The sequence below is a fragment of the Bombyx mandarina genome, chromosome 18 (genome assembly GCF_030267445.1).
Source record: "Bombyx mandarina strain Sakado chromosome 18, ASM3026744v2".
Lineage (NCBI taxonomy): Eukaryota > Metazoa > Arthropoda > Insecta > Lepidoptera > Bombycidae > Bombyx > Bombyx mandarina.
The window spans coordinates 3818473-3842132 of NC_143224.1; the positions used below are offsets into that span (position 1 = coordinate 3818473).

Below are 23660 nucleotides of genomic sequence, written 5' to 3' on the forward strand. Positions count from 1 at the left end.
CGACATTTCAAAGACTGCAGTTTTCGTGGTCACGGAAGACTTAGGTGTTATTCATAGACATTTTAATCATATTTTAACTACCGTCGTAAGTAGTGGGTAGTTGTAATTAATTGACAGTTACTACATTATACCTGGTCTCCTGGCGATCTGAAGTATAAGAACATCTTCCCGATTAGGACGCACCAACTCTTCTTGGCGTGTCCGTTCTTAACTTTGGTCAACCAGCCCTGGATCGTCGGTTTATTGTCTTCTTTGCTTAACAAAAGTTTTGTGGCGTTCCTCCTTTGTACGTTCTGTAAAACAAATGAATTAGTTTAGAGATATATTTTCATTCTCACAAAAAGATAATCAATAAATACAAGCGAATAACGAAGTCGATGGAGACAGAGACGGTCAACAAACTGATCAAACGAATCACTATGCTCAGTAACGAGGGAAAGGATACATGACACTTTTGGATTTTACTTTTTAGTTTTTGTTTTTTTCCGTCACAGCACATACAACTTTAACTCGAATCATACCTGTAAAACTCTTATCCAGTCCTCCATGGTAGCATTACTGTCCGCCGTTAGATAGTACGTGCGACTTCCGGTGAATATCTCAAACGTGGCGGCTCCTTCGTTCCTCGATATCTTACAGGCTTCTCCTAAGCCTATCTGCCCTTGAGGTTTCCGATTCACCTCTGACTGAGACTTCCAGTACGACAGGGTACCATTTTTTAAGACGAACCTGTGAATATACAATGATATACCTTGAGACTCGCAGTAAAGAATATGTCTGTCACAAATTTTGTTATTCCAATGCGACTGGCATTTGGAATTTTTGTTTTAATATTATTTAAGACTTGACTTGCAGTGTTTATAGGCTCCGCTAATCGCGTACCGTCTAATTAAAAGTATCTTATAGTGACATATTTGATTTTAGTCTTTTAACCATGAAAAACAGATGCCGCTAGTGTCGCAAAATTTTAACAAAAAAAAATCGAAAACTTGCTAACGACAAACTCAAGATAATCTTAACTACAAGTGACATCAGATCCGATCAACCCAATATCCTTGGTGGAAGATCTTCGCTTGACCGTTCCCAAGTAAAAGCCTGATAACGTTTAGTCCTCACCATCTCTTCCTCCAGGTCTTGAGTTTCCCGCCGAGCTTGGCGAGATGTCCCGCCTTCTCGAGCGCGTCGTGTCGGCGCGGCGAGTCCGCGGGCCGCGCCGCCACCGCGCTCTCGCACGACACCGCGTCCGGCGGGATCGCGTAGTCGTCCGACATGCCCGACTCGAATGACGTGTCTGTACACAATTTATTATTTAGATACATGAAGTTTGAAAATACTAGTAAATCTATACTAATATTATAAAGAGGAAAGATTTGTTTGTTTGTTTGTATTGAATAGGCTCCGAAACTACTGAACCGATTTCAAAAATTCTTTCACTGTTTGGAAGCTACACTATTTTCCAGAGTGACATAGGCTGTAATCTTTTTTGAAAAAAATTAAGGTTCCTTACTAAAACTCCAATAATGTAACCCAAGGTGTAAAAAAATTACCTAAAATATTCTTTATATCGCGTGCCCTGCAAAAACTAATGACGATAAAACAAAATAATGTACTATGACTTTGTAGAACACATTATTAATTACAAAAAGTTTCGCGACAGCATATGTTTAACTATTATAGTTATGCCGTGATAAGTGTTCTTTTATTTAAAAAAATTAAACAACGTCAAATATCGTTGAAATTTTTGATAAAGACCCGAGCAGAGCCCGTCCTGGCCGCTAGTTCAGTAATAAAATTATATAAATGTTTGTGGAAGAAAAAAGCCTACTATTTTAATGTATTCCAACAAAATATGTTCTTTTCTTTCTACGATCTTTAAAAATAAGATGTAACTGAACATTAGAATATCTCTATAAAAAACCAAAACCTTGATTGCCAATCGTAATGTCTTATTGATTTATGAACCATGATTTGAAACAAGGATTTTTTTTAAATGTTTAATTTCCTAGACATGTTTTTTTTTTGCTTAGATGAGTGAACGAGCTCACAGCCCACCTGGTGTTAAGCGGTTACTGGAGCCCTTAGACATCTAAAATGGAAAAGCCGCCATCCACCTTGAGATATATGTTCTAAGGTCTCAAGTATAGTTATAACGGCTGCCCCACCCTTCAACCCGAAACGCATTACTTTTTCACTGCAGAAATAGGCAGGGTGGTGGTACCTACCCGTGCGGAGACTCGCATTTTTACTATACGATGGATGAAGGAATAACCTTCACCGTTGAAGTCTCAATCATGAACATTTGTTAAGTACATATTTCATTAGAAAAATTGGTATCCGCTTGCGGGATTCGAATACCGGTGCATCGCTAGATACGATTGCACCGGACGTCTTATATTTTAAGCCACGACGACTAGATCCATCAAATATGTAAAATCGCACTCTGTGTTATTGATAGTGGGGGACAAAAATAGAAACTTCTAGTCAACAACCTCTATAAGTTTATATCGTTGCGGATTTTATCGATACCTTTTCTTTTATCGATACTCACCTCTAGTTTTACTCTGTTTGCTCGGCGACCCGCTGCTCGATCTCTTTGCGGGACTTAAGCTTGAGCTGGTCTTGACACTTTTCGAAGGACTACTGGCACTTAGGCTGGTGTCAGAAGAACTGCACTGTCCGTTGGCGCTGTTAGTTAGTACTAGACCGTGACTAGAGGTTTGTTGTATGGAGGCCGGCAGAACACTTGTTAGGTTCACGTTGTTTATTGGCATCTGTGATGTTTGTCCGCCTGGAAAGAAATTAAAATAAATAAAAAAAAACTTAAATGTTTGTGATCTTATCCATGCGTTCAAATGCCAACTCCGAATTGGTAAATGTTCTATATTATATCCATCTACAATAATTTGAATTTAATTACTGAGAATATTGAAAAAATATTTAAGTACATATCATTATGTCCAACTTATACTTTGTAGCCGTAGCCATCATAGAACAGAAGATATTTGATAGATGCCAGATTCTCACTAATTACATTTTCAAAATAGGTATGCATATATGCAAGTTCCGAACAATAACATTAGGATCGTCGGCAATTTTACCCAATCGATTGAAATCTAATCTTTACCGTTTACCTCAAACAATTTTAGAGTTATTTATATTTACCAAACATTAATCATATAAAATTGTTATATTATTATATACATACAATTTGGATTTTAAATACATTATAGATATGATTACATTGAAGATGTTCAGTTTAAAATTTATAATAGTAGTTGTTAAATGAATGATGTTAATACTGCTTATATTATAGCAAACGCGAACATTGATCATAATGTAATAATGGTAATAGTAATTTAATAATGGTTAATAATGGTAATTAGAACGAACCGAGGCCTAACGGATAATAGATCCAAAGATTTGATCTAACTTACTATACGCAGTGTTGACTAGTTGATGGTGCGGAGTGTTATGGACCGTTACACCCATAGACTCTTCACCGTCAGAGGAGTCGTCCGACGAGTCGCCGGTGAAGGGCATCGACCTTATTTGGCTGGCTCGCTGTGGGAAACAAACTAATATAAGTGGCCATTCTAGCTATATAGCAAAGATTTATTTATTATATGTTCTTAATGCGGGCAGTTTGATTTATTTAAATTATTATATAAACACTAAATGCTTTAGTATCTTTTCTCTTATCTTTGTCAATTCATTGTTTTGATACTACAAACAGTTAAAAATTTGTACCGAACCAAATTAATATAGCTAGTAAAGACTGACCCCTTTCACGGTAGCGTAAACGGGTACGGATATGTCCTGGTAGCTGGTCGACTCGTGCATCGGACGGGAGCACGGCGGCGGGCTTAGTTCTTCCTCTACCGATTGTTGGAGTCCATCGTCTGCTACCTGCGGGACGAAATTCAGAATGTAAAGTCCAGGCCAGCTAAGGACTAGTAACACCAACATGCCTGCTTGATATACAAAGTCTCAATAGGTCTTTATAGTCTGTATTAGGCACTATTGTGATAGGCACTATTATCCCAGTACTTTGGTCTTTAATTCCGGTTTTAAAGGCTCTAGATGCGGAGACGACGTGACCGCCTGAAATCGTGGCCCAATAGTTACGATACCTGGTATAGAGTGAAGCGACTGTGTCAGGGTTCAAATTTTGTGAGATATAATTTTTTTTTTAGATTTCTGTTTTTTTGTTGTGAATCAAATGTATTCAATAAATTTTTATTCTAAATTTAAAATTTCTCGTTCGATCTACTTGTTGGGTCAGTCGGCCATGATATTAACGTCATACCTGATAGATCTTGGCCTCCCAGCTGGGGAAGCGGTGCAGTGGTGGGGTGGGCGGCCGGGGAGGATCCGAAGCAGCGCTATCACCAGTGGAAGACCCACCACGACTATTACCTTGAACCACCACGTTCACACCTTGCCATGCCGGGGTGCGCTCTGTAAAGCATAACAGTGTTTATTGTGAAGCATTCAGAATGGTATTACGCTACATACACGAACGGAAAATCATTCTATTGCTAGGCATAAATTTCGGTATCATGTTCAATTTTAATAAACTTGCAATATTACGTCATGTTGCTTGCAACACACCTTATTTCGCTATATTCGTCGTGAGTGATTAATTGGGAGTAAGATTTTTTTACCTCTACTTGGAGTATAAATCTCAGCATAATCATGGGTTGTATCGCCATCTGTAGACGTGTTCGGAGTTGTGGGTAGAACCACTAGATTCTCTACAGCCGTCTGGAAATTTATAAGTTGTTTGTTTAATGACAGTTATTACTGTTGATGTTATGATATATCCTATTTCAGTCAGTATAAGAATCAAAATAATTGGAACGATTTCCCTGTTAACTATATTTCAGTTGAGCTAAAAGATAGTGTTGATTTGCAATATAAAAAAAGGACAATTTTTGAAACTGCTTGGATCTGCAGTGTAATTCATAAAAATATCTAATGCTAATTGTTTGTAGAACTCACATAAAGCTAATTTTCTGCATAATATTAAGGTTTTTGGTTTCCTCAAAAAAAAAAAAAAAGAAAACAAAAAGCAGTTCATACTTGTTTTACACCATGTAATCTGTTAGACACTGTTAACAGGTACAATTTTTCAATATTCATATAAGTTATTAATTCACGTTATACACAAATTAATAAGTACTACAAATCAAATTTAATGTTTGATATTACATAAAATGCTACATGGAACTATTATATTTGAATTGGTAGACAAAGACTTACCGCTAGGTCATCAGCCAATAAACTGGCTGTAGTCCTCTCGTCCATAGTTCGATTCATGGTGTTAAGAGCTGAATTCGTATTGATGTTGTTCGCGATATTGGTTGTGCCGATTGAAAGATTTCGCCTATGTCTAACAGGCGTACTGTAGTGTGGCTCAGACGTGTTTATTGGTAGCTGAAAAAGTATATAATTAATTTTTTTGTTTATTGCATAATGAAACTGTAACATTTTATTTTATTCTTTGTTTTGTATACTATATGTATTTAAATTATTCATAATATTCACATTTACTTATCAATGTGAAAGAAATATTTTTAATTATTTCAAGATATTATCTCATAAGGTAATGAAGTTTGTATTACACCAGTACTCGTTCTTAGCCAGTGCTTTGGGTTTTTTTTTGTCTTTTTCCAAGGAATAGCCTCGAGCTTGTAAATAAAAATGTGTCTTAATTGTCTTGTTAGTATCAATGACCTGAACAGTTATAGATAGATGGAGTAGACAAACTCATGGCATCATGATATTAAGCAGTTACTGGAGCCCATGGCTGCTAATTGAAACGTATTAGTAAACAAACTGTAGATTGTCAGTGTTTTTAGTGTTAATATTATATTTACCAAAACAAAACATTCAAGGTGATATGAAAAATGAAAAATGTGGCAAAAATAGGGTCTTGCATGGAAATTTATTCCAGACAGCCTTCTAAAAGGCAAATTAAATTAATAAAGAGGTACAGCATTCATGCTGTTTGCAATGCAAGTGAATTGTGTTTGAGTGCAAATCAATTATTGCTTAAACAAATGATATAAGAAAATAAGCAGTGTTTTAAGTAAATTGAAAGTGTTCAAGTAAATAAAGATCAGAAACAGATAAAGCATGTGGTAGGGCCCTAAGGGCAGTCTATGTTCTACCTTAGGCCCCTCTAGGCTTTCAGAGCGACGTCTGTTGGACGCCAAAAGACTGGACGTAGCTCGGGACGAGCTGTCGTCTGTCCTCACTTCTAGCGAGAGGCTTGCGCGAGTGGGCAGAAACTGAGGAGGGTACACGTGCTATAGACATCCAAGCTTTGGGAAGCTAACTTAACTAACAGTTTAGACATACTCATAATAGGAAATTTCAAGTTGAAAGAAAAGAGGGTTCTCTATTTAAAACGTGCTTCTTTATTTTAATCACCCCTTTGTATTTTAAATATTTTTTGAACTTGGTAATATATTATACTATTTCTAGAATGACTGATGAATTAAAACATAAGGGTCCTTGAGTAGGTAGTGATTCATATTCCATTTAAAAAAGGAATCACCAAGCATGGAATTGAGGTTCTGAGAAAGTAGTCAAATGGTTATGATACCTTAATTTGACAATAATTAAAATTCTACATTATTTAAAATATCTAGTAAAATGTACTTCAGTTTTACTAAATAACCATCACCAATAAATTGTTTGTAAAAGGATGACAAATTATATTTACCGTAGAATTTCTGCTCCCCTGTGCTGCTATGTGATTCCTCAGTAGTTCCAACTGTTGGTTGCACCTATCGTTTTGTTCTCTAAGCAGCTGATTCTGCTGTTCAAGTTCCTTAAGTTTATTAGTCACCCACTCTTTGATTCGGGCCGCTTTTGCCTCTACTTGCTTCGCGTCTTGGAGTCTCAGCTGCTTCTGAAATAATGAAAGTGTTAATAAAGTGTTAATACTTTTTCCGGAAGTGGGTTGCGTTGATAAACTAAAAAGATATGAAAATTCCTGAGGTAGAAATTTTATTATAAATAAAACGAAATTAATATAATATTAATTTATTTCGGTTGCACACCATGGAGGAATAAATATCTAAGAAATAGAAATGGATTACATAAAATTTTGAATGCATAGATAATTGCAAAGAATACAATACAAACAATACAAATTAATTTTTGTGTTGAACAACTGTTTTGAACAACCTGCGGTGAATGGAATTTCTCAATTCTTTGCGATAAATATTCTAAGATAAATTTTTAGGAAATTGATTTCTAATTACCTGCATTTTCCTTGAACATAATAAATTGAAAATTTATTGATTTCCATTTATTATTTAATGTTCATGGTTCGATAGATAATAGGGAAAAAGGTTTGAAAGTAGTTACTAATTTCAATTATTTCAAGGCTTTATTTACAAACAGTTTATGTAATATTTTTTTAAAAAGATTTTATGACCTGGTAACTAAGATCTTTAAGTCATATCTTATTTTAATTTATATTCTTATTTTTATGAAAAATGATAATATGGACTGAAATGAAATGAAATGAAATAAAATGAAGATGATTAATTTGATATCAAGTGGGATGAAATGAAATGAAATGAGATGCGATGATATGGGATGAAACATAATTTCAGTAAAATGGTGGTCATTTACATTTATGCACTTTCACAGATATTAAACAGTTAATAAACCACCGTTATTAGACATTTAAACCTGAAGAAACACTAAATAGACAAAATAAAACAAATCACACAACTTCACTCCTCGTGTTCCCGCCAAAAGATCCCCAGTTTAAAGAATAGTTGAGGTCTACTACAGAGTAGTTACAAATATGATACTACCAATAGGTAGCTATGTAAGACATGATTAAACTACGACATACTATGTTCAGTACTCGTATCTAGAATTAATGTTTAGAGTTTGAAACAGTCCAACTGCAATAACTTATTTTTGGTATTCTAATTTTATGACTGTCCCCATCCTAGAGTGTGAGTATGTGAAGAAATCATTGTTTACTAAGTATTTTTGTTCAAAATAATTGAAAATAAATCAATAATTTAAATAAAATGTCTAACTATTTGGAAGAGTAAGGATGTTTCTCCATTAGTCAAGTTCTCTATACTAATTATAATTTATTTTTGTTTTACAAACTGAGAACTATGTTTCTACACTTTTTTATGGATTAGAAGACCTAAACTTTATAAAATTGCCTTATTAAACTATATAAAATTGGAAATGCCGCTTCATGTGAAAACATTTCCGATCTCAAAAATCTGTTTTGTGTTTGTAGTTTATTCTGTAGCTTGGGTTGATTGAACTGAATAGCGATTTAATCGCTGTTTTAAAGGATTCCACATTAGGACGTTCGTATGAATCATAATATCGGAATATAGCTATTGAACAGACTTCTGCTAAAAAATATGTCATACCTGTTCTTCAATTTGGCCCTCGAGTCGCGTGATGGCTTTAGGCGCACCGTCAGTGCCCGCCGGCCATTCGCATAGCCGCTGCTCCATGGCGCGGACCTGAAATATACAAACAAAACATTTAGAGCGAATAACTAGAACGCGATTATAACCGGGTAATATAATATTGGAACGAAGTTCCTTACGGGACGATGCGGAGGGGTATCCTAACCCGGAAAAAAACGTCCGTAGCGTAAGATTTTTATTAGTAATGCACACAGTGTTCGACTTAACTTTGTAATAACGTACAAAAAATAACACATTTTTTTATCATTCATTGACCACGATCTCAGAGCGTTCGTTTGCGCAATACACTGACTCTTAAGCAAACAACCGTGAATGAAGTGTACCACAATAAGTTCGCACGTTGCCGAATGACCGTGGGTTGTTGCGAAACCTCCAGTTTTATTTTCTTTATACCTAAAATATAACCTTAAATTAATATTCTTATAATAAGGAACTTCGTTCCTATCCGGTGTCCCACGACACCACACTTTTTTTTTTTTTTTTCATCTATCAAATATCTAGTCCATATATCTAGTAGTACAATACGATATTATTTGAATAAACCTCCACTGAATTTAAACCATATCTTAACTTGACAATCTAACACAAATACTCGGATTACAATAGCTTAAAACGCATACAGTGAGCTGCACACGACCAAGCAGCTTTACGTTAAGCCACAGCGCAATAAAGCTGACCACAATACGTAGCACGAGGGATGCAAACAGACCGCAGTATTTGATATCGACTGTTGCAATTCGAATACTAATGTATCATAGTATACTGACAAATAAATACCACAATTAAACCACACTAGGTGATATCACATGCACGTTCAATCAAAAGTGTATTGAAAAAAATTGTGTTGAATTAAATTAATGGATTGACCAGTTTATATCATTAACATCAATCATTTCAACGAAGTAGGCATTTTAATACTTTACAGAGCAAATTTCTGGTTGTTGATCAATCGAACTAGAATAAATAGACTTTACTTTACTTGCTTAGATGGGTGGACGATCATAAGTGGTTATACCGGAGCCCATAGACATCTACAACGTAAATGCCGCCAGCCACCTTGAGGTACGAGTTCAAAGGTCTCAATATAGTTACAACGGCTACCCAATCCTTCAAACCGAATCGCATTACTGTTTCACGGCAGAAATAAACAGGGCGGTGTGGTACCTACCCGTGCGGACTCACAACCATAACAAGGAATCCTAATTTGGGGACAGATGTCCGTTCGTAGTTTGTTCCCAGTTATTATTATTATTATGTGGTTGATAACTGTCTACTTACATTTTCCCGAGCGTCGCGTCAAGCTTAACATTTTGAATACTTCAAATTTCCACCGTTTAACTTTCACAGCTTAAAACTAAACATACACACAACACACCTTTTCAATTTGGTAACAGAGCTATCGTGTCCGGATGTGTGAAACATGAGAATTTTAATAGTTATACACTATGTTATATTAGGGCGTTGACCCTGATATTCGAATTAAAGTTTTTTATGTTTGTAGTAAATGAGGTTAGAAATATCAAACGATATTCATCTTCCCGCTCACAGTTAATTTCTCGTTGAAGATCTACATCGAAAATCTTTTCTATTTCAAGTATTTTTTGAAGAGTACTATTGTTATACATTTGTATCACAATATCGATTGATGTCTGTAGATGACAACAATCTCTTTAAAGGAATACACAACTAAACGGAATGGTGTTGCTTATTATTCACCAATAAATGCCCTTATAACTGTCATCTAATCGGTCCAACGATATGTAAAACAATAGAAGTTTGAAGAACAAAGGAAGGTGAACAATTCGAAGGATACGCACAGGAATAGCTCGCATTAATCACAAAAGCCGTAATTTGCCTGACTCACGACACGAGGGACGTCGGGAATATCGAAAAGTTTCTAAATGCGGTAATACTCCGGTCGATTAAGAAAAATAAACAACAATTTGAGGCGGCATATTAAAGAAAATGATTCAATCGTTTCTTGGTGCTTAGTAATTATTAAAAAGCTTTTCTCTACCTTACAAAGTGTTCTCTTTCAATTGTTAAATATTGAACAAGAACTATCTAGAACTATCTAGAATATCGATATTTGACGTATACTCGTATTAGGTATGTAGCGATTCAAAACTCCTTATAGTGGAAAGCCGTGATAAATTCGATTTTGTTACATTTTTAAATGTTTTTTATTGCTAATGTTCATTTACAGCATACCGGTTGTTGGTGATTATCTGATCTCTTAGTTTGAAAGCCGTCACCATTTTGTGACATGAGATTGAAATCACAATTTTATAAAATGATAGCTATGCCACTTTTCTAACGGTACCTAATTGATGTCTGCTTCGCGGCCGAAATAGTTAGAGTGATGGTACCCATCTGTGCGGGCTAACAAGATATCCTACCATTAATACATACTACATATATTCAATGTAGACTTTAGCTAAGCTAAGATAGAACGAAGTTCTAATTTAATTGAAAATTAGTATTAAAAGGGATATATTAAAGTAGATTTAACTACAAACGTTAAAATTTTAATTAGGGCGGAAATACTTTTCTCTTCCTTTTTGATTTAAAATAACATGATATTTTTGGCTTGTATTAGGGACGTGCTGCTTTTTAACGATTAATGAAAATAGCACGTTACTAAACGAACTTTTTTAGCACTTTATACCGTAACTCTTAGACTTTAGAATGTGAATACCGCCACTTGCTTTGACCCATGAGTTAGAAATTTCAATTGTATTGTATACCTCAATCTTCAAACTGGAATACTTGACTACTTGGAGACAGAAATCGCTAGTATAGTAGGTACACACTAGTTGCGGACTCATAATACACGATTTGAAATATATTTTTATTTTAACATTACTACCAAAACAAAACTGTAACTGGTTAAGCCAAACCAGTTGGACATTCGTCCAAATATTTACTCATTCAACTACAAACAAATCATTCGGCGAGATTAACATCATCAAACTTTTTTTTAAGTTATCAGGTTCTAAGCATTAAGATCGACTATTGATAATTACATTTTTGCCGAGATTTGTGAAATTAAAACGCGTTATTTATTTAACATTAAAATATAGATGATATAGCTAAATATAACGATTAAAACTAAAATTAAAACACTAAAACTTTGTTCAGACAAGCTCATACTAAATTATTGTGTAAAAGCTCCATGTTTCCGAGTTTTAAATCCGTTATTTTTTATCTTTCAGTTTATAGTACACGCCTGATAAATTCGGGTCTTTATAGCACTCGTAACGACTGATTCACGACGCGAATGTTGCATTTTTATTTCGTTTTGTTTGCCTAGCAACCTCGTTACTGTTTTAAAGTTGTGACGTTTCATATCAGTCCATCGCATTTTTTTAAATACGCGTTAATTAATTTGTTCAGTGAAAGAGAAGATAAAAGGGTCATGCACGCCCAGTGTTAGTTGGTCACTGTAGCCCAAGGACATCATAAAGTGAATATCACTTAAATTAAGACACGAGAGCAATATTTTAATTGTATTGGATAACAGATCTTCGCAGTTTCGATAAAGAAATGGGCGAGATTGTGCTACCTACCCGTGCGTTCTTTTAATATGCCTAATCTACGTATAGGTTTCTACCGTATTATCGTCAACGTACGACAGGTTGCGCTCGACATTTTTCGACATTTTTAATAATTACATATAATTAGGAATCGATATTTTTCTAAGAATTAGCGAAAGTCACAAGGTAGCGTGACTCAGTGGGTCGCGATTCCGAGCCGGTGGTAGATACAGCGAAGCACTAATCTTGTCTAAATCTTTCGACAGATGTAGCAAGCTCTCTCAGACTAAGCCCCGTGAGATCGCCTAACAGTCGAAGTGGTGCCCCTTAAAAAAATACCTTTGAAGACATAAGGTCTAATTTACTTTAACATTAACAGGTCACGTTCATTTAAAAAAAAAAATGATTACCATTTTGAACCCGTAATTCTCTTTATGAAGTAGTCTGGAGCCAGGCCACAATAAATAATGTCATGTTTATTATCACGCCTTGCAATCAATAAGTGTATGCACGACACCGTCCATTTGCCGCCAAGAATAGATCAAAGTGGTCTTTGAATGATGCTAGGATACGAGACATCCGGAGTTCCGACTATACATTATTTTGATGTTCGTTACCAAGAAAAAAAAATACTTATCTTTTTAGAGACGGGAAAAGCTACATATTCATATGTATTAATATTAGGGCATTAAATACTAGGTATTGTATTTGATTAGTCTGATGATTGGTAGGTTGAGTTTTTTTTCAACCTGATTTTAACGATATGTCATCACTGAAGAAGAGAGTTCTTTCCATAGTGACAACAATGCTGCAAAGATGAGTGTTACTATGGTAAAACTAGTTAAAATAACTACCTATTCTTTCATTCATATTCAACTCGAACGAAATGATAAATTAAGTATACATTTTTAGAAATTAATCAAAGCTGTCACTACCATAGATAAATGCTATTCAAATTATGTAGGCACTGTAGGCAGATAGATAAACATCAGATATCGTTTGATCGTGATATCTGTACAATGTATGGCGATTTTCATTTTCATCCCGCACAAATAACGATAGAATCTCAAAAGATTACATTAATTTCTGTTAAAAATGAGTTTTTGTCCTAAAATTCATTACGCGATTTTTTTACTACCTAATATTTTAGCACGCGTGTTATTTTTATTTCTGCTTCTCAGACAGACCTACACTATACACGAAAGAAGATGCGAAGTGTACACGAGATGGAACATTAAAAAGTTCCTTGGAAGCTAGCAGCAAATAAACATGTGGAATCTACGAGTGTACGTGAATAAACACGTAAACTTGTACACTCGGGTCTAGAGTTCTAATTAACTTTTTAAGTAGAACCGCCAGGGACCACGTCGTATGTGTGCAGGCGTAATGGAAAATATTCTTCTAGGGTTAACCACCTCGTAATATTGATAAATCAAAATTCATTAATAAAACCGATTTAATTTTTAAAAAATCACTAGTTTGTGCAGTGAAATAACGCGTGGTTCTTGTTTAGGTGGTCACTGATTATAAACTGGCCACATATCACCATATTTCAGTTTTTTAATTCACTTAGACAGCTTAGGGTTAATAACGTGTTAAAAAAAATTTAATTTATTTAAAAACACTTTTACGGTTTTAATTCGTTTTTTTTTGTTGTTATTATATTAAATATTTCCCTCGTTTCTAATGCTTTACGCTTTCGAAGTCACGGACGACTAAGACGATGGAAACAATATTGTATAATTATAATGACTCGATTAAAAGTTGTTTTAATTAAGCGCGAAAACACGCGAAACAAATTACTGAAATCGTTAAAGACGTGAGCGATGGTTATTTTATGAATGACAAAATAATAAACTAGTCACTATTTGTTTGGGGAAAAAACAAATTATTTAAAATCTGTATTACTTGAAATACTGTTAATAATTCGTCTTTATCGTAATTGAAACTCAGAGAAGGAAGTTTCAAGCGGTATATGTATACATTCCTTTGAGTCGTTTTTCGTTTGTCATCGAAGCGATTTTGTTAATATTTTTGCTAAAATATTGTTAACTTAAAAATACAAATTAATTTTTGTATTAAACGGAACTAATATAATTAAGTAGGTATTTTTCTTCGAGCAATCAAATACCATAGACACTTTATAATCATTGTTCGAAAAAAGACACATTACGAATCACCCTAAAAATAAAGGTCGACACACACTCTCACTCCTCACGATATACACGACAACGTCCCGGGATTGAACATTTACTCAGCGGATCGAGGCAGCCGACGAGCGCGCTTCACGCGGCACGCAAGCGAACTAACCGAGCGAGGATATCCTGCAGGACTTGAATACAGTACAAGACGATCGATATTTACATAGTTTTAATATGCAATAGAGCGATGTTTGTAATTGTATTCGATTTGCTATTAATTAGATCTCATAGTGCTTCGTTTTGTCTTTACTGTGATCAGCAAAAAAAAGAAAAAAACTCAGTATACTGTTTTTTTTGTTTTTTTTTATTGCAAGATGGATTGACGAGCTTGCAGCCCACCTAGTGTTAAGTGGTTACCGAAGCCCATAGACATCTACGACGTAAATGCGCCACCCACCTTGAAATATCAGTTCTAAGATCTCAGTATAGTTACAACGGCTGTTCCGCCCTGCAAATCGAAACGCATTACTGCTTCACGGCAGAAATAGGCAGGCACCTACCCGCGCGGACTCGCAAGAAGTCCTACCACCAGTAATAATAATAATAATAGTTGTATGTATGTATGTATGTGTATGTATTTGTAACTTAATATAAATTTCATTGCACCTACCACTATTTACTCTGCACTACCTTTGGTTGACTAGTAGAGAATGCCTTAGGCATTAACTCCGCCAATGTAAATTTTACATGAAGTGTAATAAATAAATAAATTAATATATTATTTAGAACATAATTAAGTTCAGTTTTCACGTAAACAATTAAATATTTTAATTTCACTTATTTATCGTTTTATGCAAAAAATCTGTAAACTATTCAATCTTATTTTCTTTTAGAACCAAGGAGCTGAAGTTCATCAAGTGTCGTGACTATTTATAAAACATTATAAATATCGATGACGGACGCAAGTGTTCGTCTCGTATAAACGATTGCTGCGTTAGAATTCTTTCAGTGTGAGGTGGATACAAATAACACTGGAGAATTGGGATTAAGCTGGTTTATTTAGTTCAACAACTGGGCAAAGGCCAATCTCTCTGTAACCATGAATTATAAAAATGAATTGCTGTTCGTTAGTCTCGCTAAAACTCGAGAATGGCTGGACCGATTTGGCTAATTTTGGTCTTGAACTATTTGTGTTAGTCCAAAGAAGGTTTAAAAGGTTGATAAATATGAAAATGCTCGGATTTAAATAAAAATAACAATTTTGTTTTTCCTTTGATGTGTTCCCCGTCGGACGGATTCCTTTTGTTTGTTTTAAGTTTATTTTATAAAAAAGTTTAGGTCTTTTATTTATCGATTGAGGCACTACGAAGTCTGCCGGGTCAGCTAGTTATTTTAATAAATTTATTGAGTTCATAATTTTTATCATCGCCAACATTGCTGTTGATAAAGTAATTGGAATGCTTAAAGGCATTTTGTCATCGGTAATCAACTTTTGGTCGTAAATCTTTGCATTTATCGCCTTAAATACGATGTGACTGGCTGATTGTAAACATAATATTATGCTCTTAATTTTTAGAATCAACAGCAATATTTTGAAAATAGCATCTGTTCGCTTAAGCGTGTTTGTATACATGCAAATATCACGTTCAACGCTGTAAGTGAGTATTAAAATTAGAACGTTATACAGTTTAACATCAAATTAACGAGCGGGGCACGCGTCGCGACGTTTATGTAAATTTAAATAGCTTGTTATGTATGTGAAAGCGTCTTTGTATTTCAGCGTTTAGGGGTGGAACATGATTTATAAGTCTCTATGATCTCACGTTACCAGTTCGAAATCATGTTTTACATGAGATAAGATTTCGCGACTCGGCGACTTTGTGGCGTCGTTTGGTAATTTATTTGGTTGAATGTAAGCCTGGTTCGAATTAACTTGGACAGGGAAGAGAACAGTTTTAAACCCAACAGTTCTGTTTATGGTAATTGGAGGTGTGGTCTGCAGCCGCGCTTATTTGTACTAGTCCATCGTTTATGTCGCAAAGCTCGATGGTACCTGATGTTAAGAGTTTTTTTTTTGTTTAAGATGGGTAGACGCACTCACAGCCCACCTGGTGTTAAGTGGTTACTGGAGCCCATAGACATCTACAACGTAAATGTACCACCCACCTTGAGATATAAGTTCTAAGGTCTCAGTATAGTTACAACGGCTACCCCACTCTTCAAACCGAAACGCATTACTGCTACAGTACAGTATTGTGGTGTTGACGAACTCATGGATTTATGCCAATAAAAACGACTGCAGTCTGACGAACATTTGTCAACATGCAACACGTTAAATACAATTATCGACTTTGGAAAACTGCAAAAGAATAGGTATCTAATACCCATGAAGTAGCTCTTTTACAGTACTACCCATTTCAAAAGTAATTTACTTAGTTTACTACTGCGCTGGCAGAGAGCCCTCGATACTATGGTGGATGCCTATTTCTGCCACGAAGCAGTAATGCGTTTCGGTTTGAAGGATGGAGCAGTCGTTGTAACTATACTTGATACTTTCGAACTTATATCGCAAGGTGGGTGACGCATTTACGTTGTAGATGTCTATGAGATCCAGTAACCATTAAACACCAGGACGGCTGTGAGCTCGTCCACCCATTTAATCAATAAATAAAAAATAAAAAAATACATGTGTGCAATTCACACGTGGTAGAAGTGAAACCTTCCAAAATTAAAATACAATTATCCTAAACGTCTTCAGTATATGTAAAATTTTGTCATTAGTAAATAATTGTAAGGTAGCGCCCTCTGTGAATTGATATTTTAATTTCACGTATAATCCTAAATTAAAATTCACTACAAGAGCTTTCATACACACGTTAGTATTAAAAAATCTCACAGATGGCGCTGTATTAAATAGTATGTATATTTCTGTCTCATTCTTTGCTGGCTTCATCCTACACATTTTTGTATTTGTGTCTCTTACCTGTCGTTTTTTCCGTTGCATCCGGTTTGAAATCACAACGATTCTAAAGAAGTTTTCACTTCAAAAAAAAAATATATTATTAATTCGACTCTAGTATTACATTACTTTAGTGTGGATTGGGAGAGACTTATGTCTAGCAGTGGACGACTGTGGGCTGATGATGATGATGATGATGATTCGACTCTACTTCTATTAATAATCGCGTATAGAAAATCTAGCGATCAACGAACTTACTTTTATTTTCTGGAAACATCTATGTACTACGAGTAGTATACCGTTTTATTTGGAAAATACCGAGACATTGTATACAATATCTATACAGCCTATAGTTCACGGACATCGTGATTCATCTTGGAAATGCTCCAACAATCCTTTAGACTAGCCAAGGACTAGACTAATCTCCGAGAATGTCTGTAAAATACGATAGCGCTAGAGGAAATTCCCTACTTACTATAAAGAGTATATTTTGGATTTTGACTTGTTTAAAAGGCTTGTTTATATGTCCATATTGATTTAATTATATTAATACATAGATTAAGTGGATTAGTAGTAACATTTTAACGATAATAATTTAAATATGATTTCTGTTTCTACCTATTTAATTTATTTTCAACCATCGGTAGCAAAGAAGCGGTTTTTTGATCTATGATCTATAGCAGCACGTAAAACCGATTTATGGTGTGGCGACGGATGCCGTGTCGACGCGTCGCCACGCTATATGATGGTATATATACAGTCTATATGCAGTAGTGTGTACGGTGTGGCGACGCGTCGCCATGCGCAATCGACGGTGCGATTCTCTCTGTGTTTTACTTGAAAACAAATTATTTTTTCGTAATATTTAATTTTATCATTATGACATATTTAGTTCCTATCACAATCTGTTCTTTTCCGCATATTACTTTTACAAAATAATGTCGATGTTTCACATCTGCCAGGTGTCCCGTGACGGTTCACTTTTTTTTTTGTTAAATTGTTTTTATTTTGAGCAGTATCTTAAAATTTAAAATTTATTTGATTTACATAGTGAATTCAAATACAATGAAACGATTTATTTATTATTTCAAATCATACAATATAAAGTATATTCAAGAAATTTCTGAAGCTACTGCATTTAAAACTGCTTTGAACTCATATGGCTCCTAGAAAATTCATCGAACATGTACAAAAGACTTATAGTTCTCATTCAATTAGTCACGCATGAGATGTATGGACATAAAACCGATTGCGACCATGTACCTCTTTGAAATGAAAGCACCGCTTAGTGCAAACAAGTGGTCATCAATGCGAACCACTGAGTACTTAACAGGGTATTTGCAGTTTTGTCTTGAAGGTTTTTTAAGTAGAATACTAGATAAGAATTTTTGCGAAAAATACAAGTACAGTATCCATAAAACGTGTTTTTAATACAGTCTCACAATTTGATCACGTGAATATTTTATTTTGTATAGCTGACCCAGCAGACTTCGTAGTGCCTTAATCTATACTAATATTATAAAGAGGAAAGATTTGTTTGTTTGTTTGTTTCGAATAGGCTCCGAAACTACTGGACCGATTTGAAAAATTCTTTTTCCATTAGAAGCCGACATTGTCCCTGATGAACATAGGCTACTTTTTTTTATTTTTTTTTTATTTTTATTTTTTGGTTTCATGTGTGTTTTAATGTTTCCGAAGCGAAGCGAGGGCGGGTCGCTAGTTGATAAATAAAAGACCAAAACTTTGGTAGAAAATAAACTTAAAACAAACAAAATGAATCCGTCCGACGGGGGACAGACACATCAAAGAAAAAACAAAATTGTTATTTTTATTTAATTACGACCATTTTCATATGTATCTACCTTTTAAGCCTTCTCTGGACTTCCACAAATAATTCAAGACCGAAATTATCCAAATGGGTCCAGCCGTTCTCGAGTTTTAGCGAGCGACAGCAATTCCTTTTTTTATATATATAGATTTTATTAACCAAAATGTGGAACACATAATCGAATTCATAATACCTACTTAAGAAAGGCATTTGTCTTCTAAATCGTGTCCTTCTAATTGATTGACTTGGTAATTTCGGAGTTCGTGGTTTTAAGTCTGAAAGATTTAACGTAACTTCTGGTGTCACCCAGGGATCGCGCTTGAGGCCACGTCTGTTCCCTGTACTGCAGTATTTTATGGAATCCATTCAACTAATTTCCTACTGTACCGGCCAGCGCGCACATCATATTGCATACCGATGCATTTTAAATCAAACTCATTCATTTTCGAGTCAGTCGTGTACCGTCGCGAACTCGCATAATGTCATTTTTATCATATAAACAGTCAACATTCAGTGAAAGCATATCAGCAATTAATCAGTATTGGAGTTGTTATCATTATCACAACAGAGGGTTGCGTTGACACCTACTAACGTTGGCAGAACCTATCCACATGTTTCATACATAACGTTGCATTATCTGGCAAACTGTGCGGTTAAAAGGACACCTATAGCTTGAGCGTTTAATTCATCACATACAATTCATAGAGTCTTAGGAATGTGACAGATATGTTCTCTAAGATACTTACTTCGCTTGTCAACATCGAACCAATATGTTTGGGACAATTTTTTCCTGCTGAACCAGTAGCTGAACATGTATTCGCGAAAACATTTAATTGCCTCAATCCATAATCAATTTCGTCAACACTTCCCTATACCGAATACAAAACTCTGCTAAGAGTGCTCAGTTTGATATTGATTTGCTGGAATTTTACTATTTAGTCTCAATCAAGAGTAGTCTAACAAATTGAATACATTTTAATAAATTAACTGATTTCATAAAAAAGGAGTAGGTACAGTAACATGAGCCAAGTATTTCAAGTTTTAGTTTTGTAACATTTTACTCTTCGCAAATAAATATTGTTTTCCGCTTACATTACTCCATTTTCCGCTCAGTTAACTGTTATGTCAAACACTGCATAATTAACATGAAACAGCCTCATTACATTAGTTTTGTAGCTTAAAAATGTGCTACTGCGTACTTATATCAAAAAACCTAGATGAAACTGTAAGGCTGTGTGTTTCTTTGTAAATTGCCTTCTCTGCAGAAGGGTCAAGGGTGAAGATCTGGATGTTTTCCAAAACGGATTTTGGATGGATATTATTCAGCTATATTAACTATATATTACATTAACGTTATCTGCGTTTTTATGTATTGATTTCATTATGTGTCTGACGGATAAAATTATGTACTCACTATCGTTTTAATTGGATAAAACCTTTAATTTTTGAATCGTTATAGCTTTATTGGAAGACTCGTTGTCATGTTTATTTGTTTTCCAGTAAATATTGTGATGAACTTGGAGAATATTTTAACATAAATCTTATTTGCAAGCGTGTTTTTTTTATCTATTTTTTATTGCTTAGATGGTTGGACGAGCTCACAGCCCACCTGATGTTAAGTGGTTGCTGGAGCCCATAGAAATCCACAACGTAAATGCGCCACCCATCTTGAGATATAAGTTCTAAGATCTCAGTATAGTTACAACGGCTGCCCCGCCCTTCAAACCGAAACGCATTACTGCTTCACGGCAGAAATAGGCAGGGTGGTTGTACCCACCCGCGCGGACTCACAAGAGGTCCTACCACCAGTAAAATTTAGTCGTAGAGTATGTTTGTCTTTATTTGTTTCATTATTCACTAGTCTATACTATAAATGAAGATTATTCATAAAATGTGTGCCAGAAAACAAAGCGATTCGATGAGTCAAAAACCCACCCTAAGAATGTGAATTAGGGTCTGCTACACCCTTACTTTGTCACACTGACTCATATAAGGGACACATACCCTCTGGAAAATTAAGTCATATAAATTCTTACTGTATTTCGAGGCTGTAAAGGTTATTTTGTAACGAAGACAATGTTAGGAAATTTGCGAATGCTTTTAAGGCGTGCACGGCTTTAACGTCGTCAAATATTTGCTAATTATTTTTATTAAAAGTATCGCAACTTATTTATATTAGATATCTGATTTACTCAAGCACCATTTAAATTAATTTTGTAACGGATGATAAATTAGAATGCATAAGATATTTTAAACGTTATTTTATTCAGAGTAGATCTAAATGAGTATTGTACTATCTCACAAAAAAAAAATTGGTTGTCTGTAAAGTTGGTTTACTGACGATAGTTGAACGTGACAACGTCATAAGAAAATACTGATGGAATGGTTTCATTTTTCAAAAGAAAATTTTAATTTTATTTGTTTGATAGATATTTTGTATGGACAATTGACACTACATTCACTTTTCACTGAACTTCATACTTGACGAAAACATGTAAATGTATTATTGTATAGCAGCTGTCCACGCGGATGCATCGCTCACTCAAGTAGGAGAGAGACAGATATTGAACGTTGCCGAACGCGGTGGCCGATTGTACCTCTTTGTCGCTCGTTGCGCGCTCTCGCTTGCACTTCAAGCCTTAAATGGAACGCCTCAGAGCGAGGCAACGCCGCATGAGTCATGTTTTTTCGTGCGTGCAGCCGGCTCCATCGAATTATAAGACGTTGTCACGTCAAAAAAATTGCTAAACTATAATAGTCTGAATTTTACAGTTTACGAGAGCGTGCGAGCCCGCTTGATACAGCATTAATCTTTCAAATCATATCAAGCATATGTGTAAAATACGCGTTTCGATCAAGAATAATAGTTATAAGCTATTTATTGTCTCGAAGGGAGACGAGTTCATAGCCCGTTTGATGTTCTATTAAGTGATCAGCGGTGACTTTGGCAACGTGATTGATTACCGCCCATCAATCTTTAGTGTAGTGTATGGTTAGGATTCGAAATCTGAATTATAATATAAAGATTGTTTCACCCGGGAAGAACGATTGTCTTGTGGCGGAAACGGGAAGGATGGTGGTGCTCATCTGTGCAGTTTCATCAATACGCCTTTACGCGCTATGACATGTCGTTCTTCAAACGAGACTTGCGGAGAGTACTGAATGGTAGGCAGCGGCTTGGCTCTGCCTCTGGCATTACTGATGCATATGAGCAACAATAAACACTTATCATCAGGTGGGCCGTATGCTAGTCTGCCCAATTAAAAAAAAAAGAGTTTATAAATCTGATCTGATCTGAAAATACTGATGTGTCTGGTTTTGTTTTCTTTGTTAACTCAACACAGTCGATAGGTAATTACGAAATAGTTCAATTACTTAAAACGGTACATTGACTTGGATAGATAGACTGCTGCACTCAATTGATTAGAAGCCCTGTTCGGTGATTCGATACATCGAGCTACGTTCAATCGTAATTAGAAAATTATACGGACGTTGACCGTTTGAAGTAAATTACATAACAGAAACAGGGACCCATTATTTACTGAAATTCCTAAATTAAAAACAAATTATTTTTGAGAGCATCAATATCAAGTCACTGTGGTAAACGTTATGAGGAATTCATTTATAGAGAACGCTCAATGGTTAGGATAGTTTGAATCGATTTTTCACTTAAGTTTAGTGCAAACTGGATGCCATACGTGAGTAAAGTACACAAGAGCCTAGACGCTCTCATTAATTTTAGCTTGCATATGTGACTTAATGCAGGGCAGGACTTAGACTTGCGCTGTTTTTGATAAACAAAATCAATTATTTCAGCTTACGTATTATCGACGCGAGGAGAAGTAGATGTATTTAGTAATTCAGTTTATCGACGAGATATGAATTGATAGACGTGTTGTTGAAACATGTTGCGTTGCTTGCGCTGTTATCTTCAAACTCAGGAAACACACTTCAGAAAGCGCAATGGTTCAAGTAATAGTCTCTTTCCTTAGAGTGGTACGCTGCTTGAACGGTGTTAATAAGCTTACTTATCGAAATATTACGTCACATACCTCAAAAAAACCAAGTATGGGATTTTTATTTTTCAACACCAGGATGTTTTAAATTTTTTTTTACAAATACTTTACAAATATATTATGACAGTATATAACGATTTCCATAAAACTGTTATCTCATTATAATGTAAAATCGTCGAAATTCCTTCTTGTTTACCTTTGATATACGCAAAACAAATACTTTTACTCTTAGAATATTTGTGTATTAAATTGAATACTTTTCAGTTCTTCTAGAACTTTGTACCTAACGTTCAACAATGCACCTTTTGCGATGGTAATAAACTGCAATCCCTCAAAATCACCGAATTCGGCTCTGTAAATTGTTTTCCACGGCTCAAATATTGCATGATTATATATTTTAGTACAAAGGGGATGATAAAATTTCATTAAGCCCGTTAATTTCAAACTTCGTTGAGTATAATTGGGTGACGATATGTGAACAGCTATTTCTCGGATTATATTGGTTTTGGATTCTTTTTTTTTTTTTTTTATTGCTTCGCTGTGTGGACGAGCTCACAGCCCACCCGATGCTAAGTGGTTACTGGAGCCCATAGACATCTACAACGTAAATGAGCCACACACCTTGAGATATAGTTCCAAGGTCTCAGCACAGTCACAACGGCTGCCCCACCCTTCAAACCGAAACGCACCA

The 23660-nt window shown here is 35.2% G+C and overlaps 1 protein-coding gene across 19 annotated transcripts in view; it reads right to left on the reverse strand.

The window, feature by feature from the left end:
• The window catches only part of LOC114244342 (uncharacterized protein CG43867), a 376703-nt gene that overhangs the window by 19163 nt on the left and 333880 nt on the right, over positions 1 to 23660 (reverse strand). For 12 of the 19 annotated variants that reach the window (XM_089734981.1, XM_089734985.1, XM_089734990.1 and 9 more), the window contains 12 exons: positions 8427 to 8522; positions 6731 to 6919; positions 6174 to 6293; positions 5263 to 5436; positions 4665 to 4764; positions 4307 to 4458; positions 3781 to 3906; positions 3435 to 3561; positions 2549 to 2788; positions 1117 to 1291; positions 522 to 729; positions 132 to 293 (listed from right to left, as the gene is read on the reverse strand). In XM_089734981.1, coding sequence (XP_089591107.1) covers positions 132 to 293; positions 522 to 729; positions 1117 to 1291; positions 2549 to 2788; positions 3435 to 3561; positions 3781 to 3906; positions 4307 to 4458; positions 4665 to 4764; positions 5263 to 5436; positions 6174 to 6293; positions 6731 to 6919; positions 8427 to 8522 — 1869 coding nt within the window. Of the gene's footprint in view, positions 1 to 131; positions 294 to 521; positions 730 to 1116; positions 1292 to 2548; positions 2789 to 3434; positions 3562 to 3780; positions 3907 to 4306; positions 4459 to 4664; positions 4765 to 5262; positions 5437 to 6173; positions 6294 to 6730; positions 6920 to 8426; positions 8523 to 9767; positions 10042 to 23660 lie in introns of those variants that run through there. The other 7 variants (XM_089734982.1, XM_089734998.1, XM_089734991.1 and 4 more) reach the window with 5 other exon arrangements.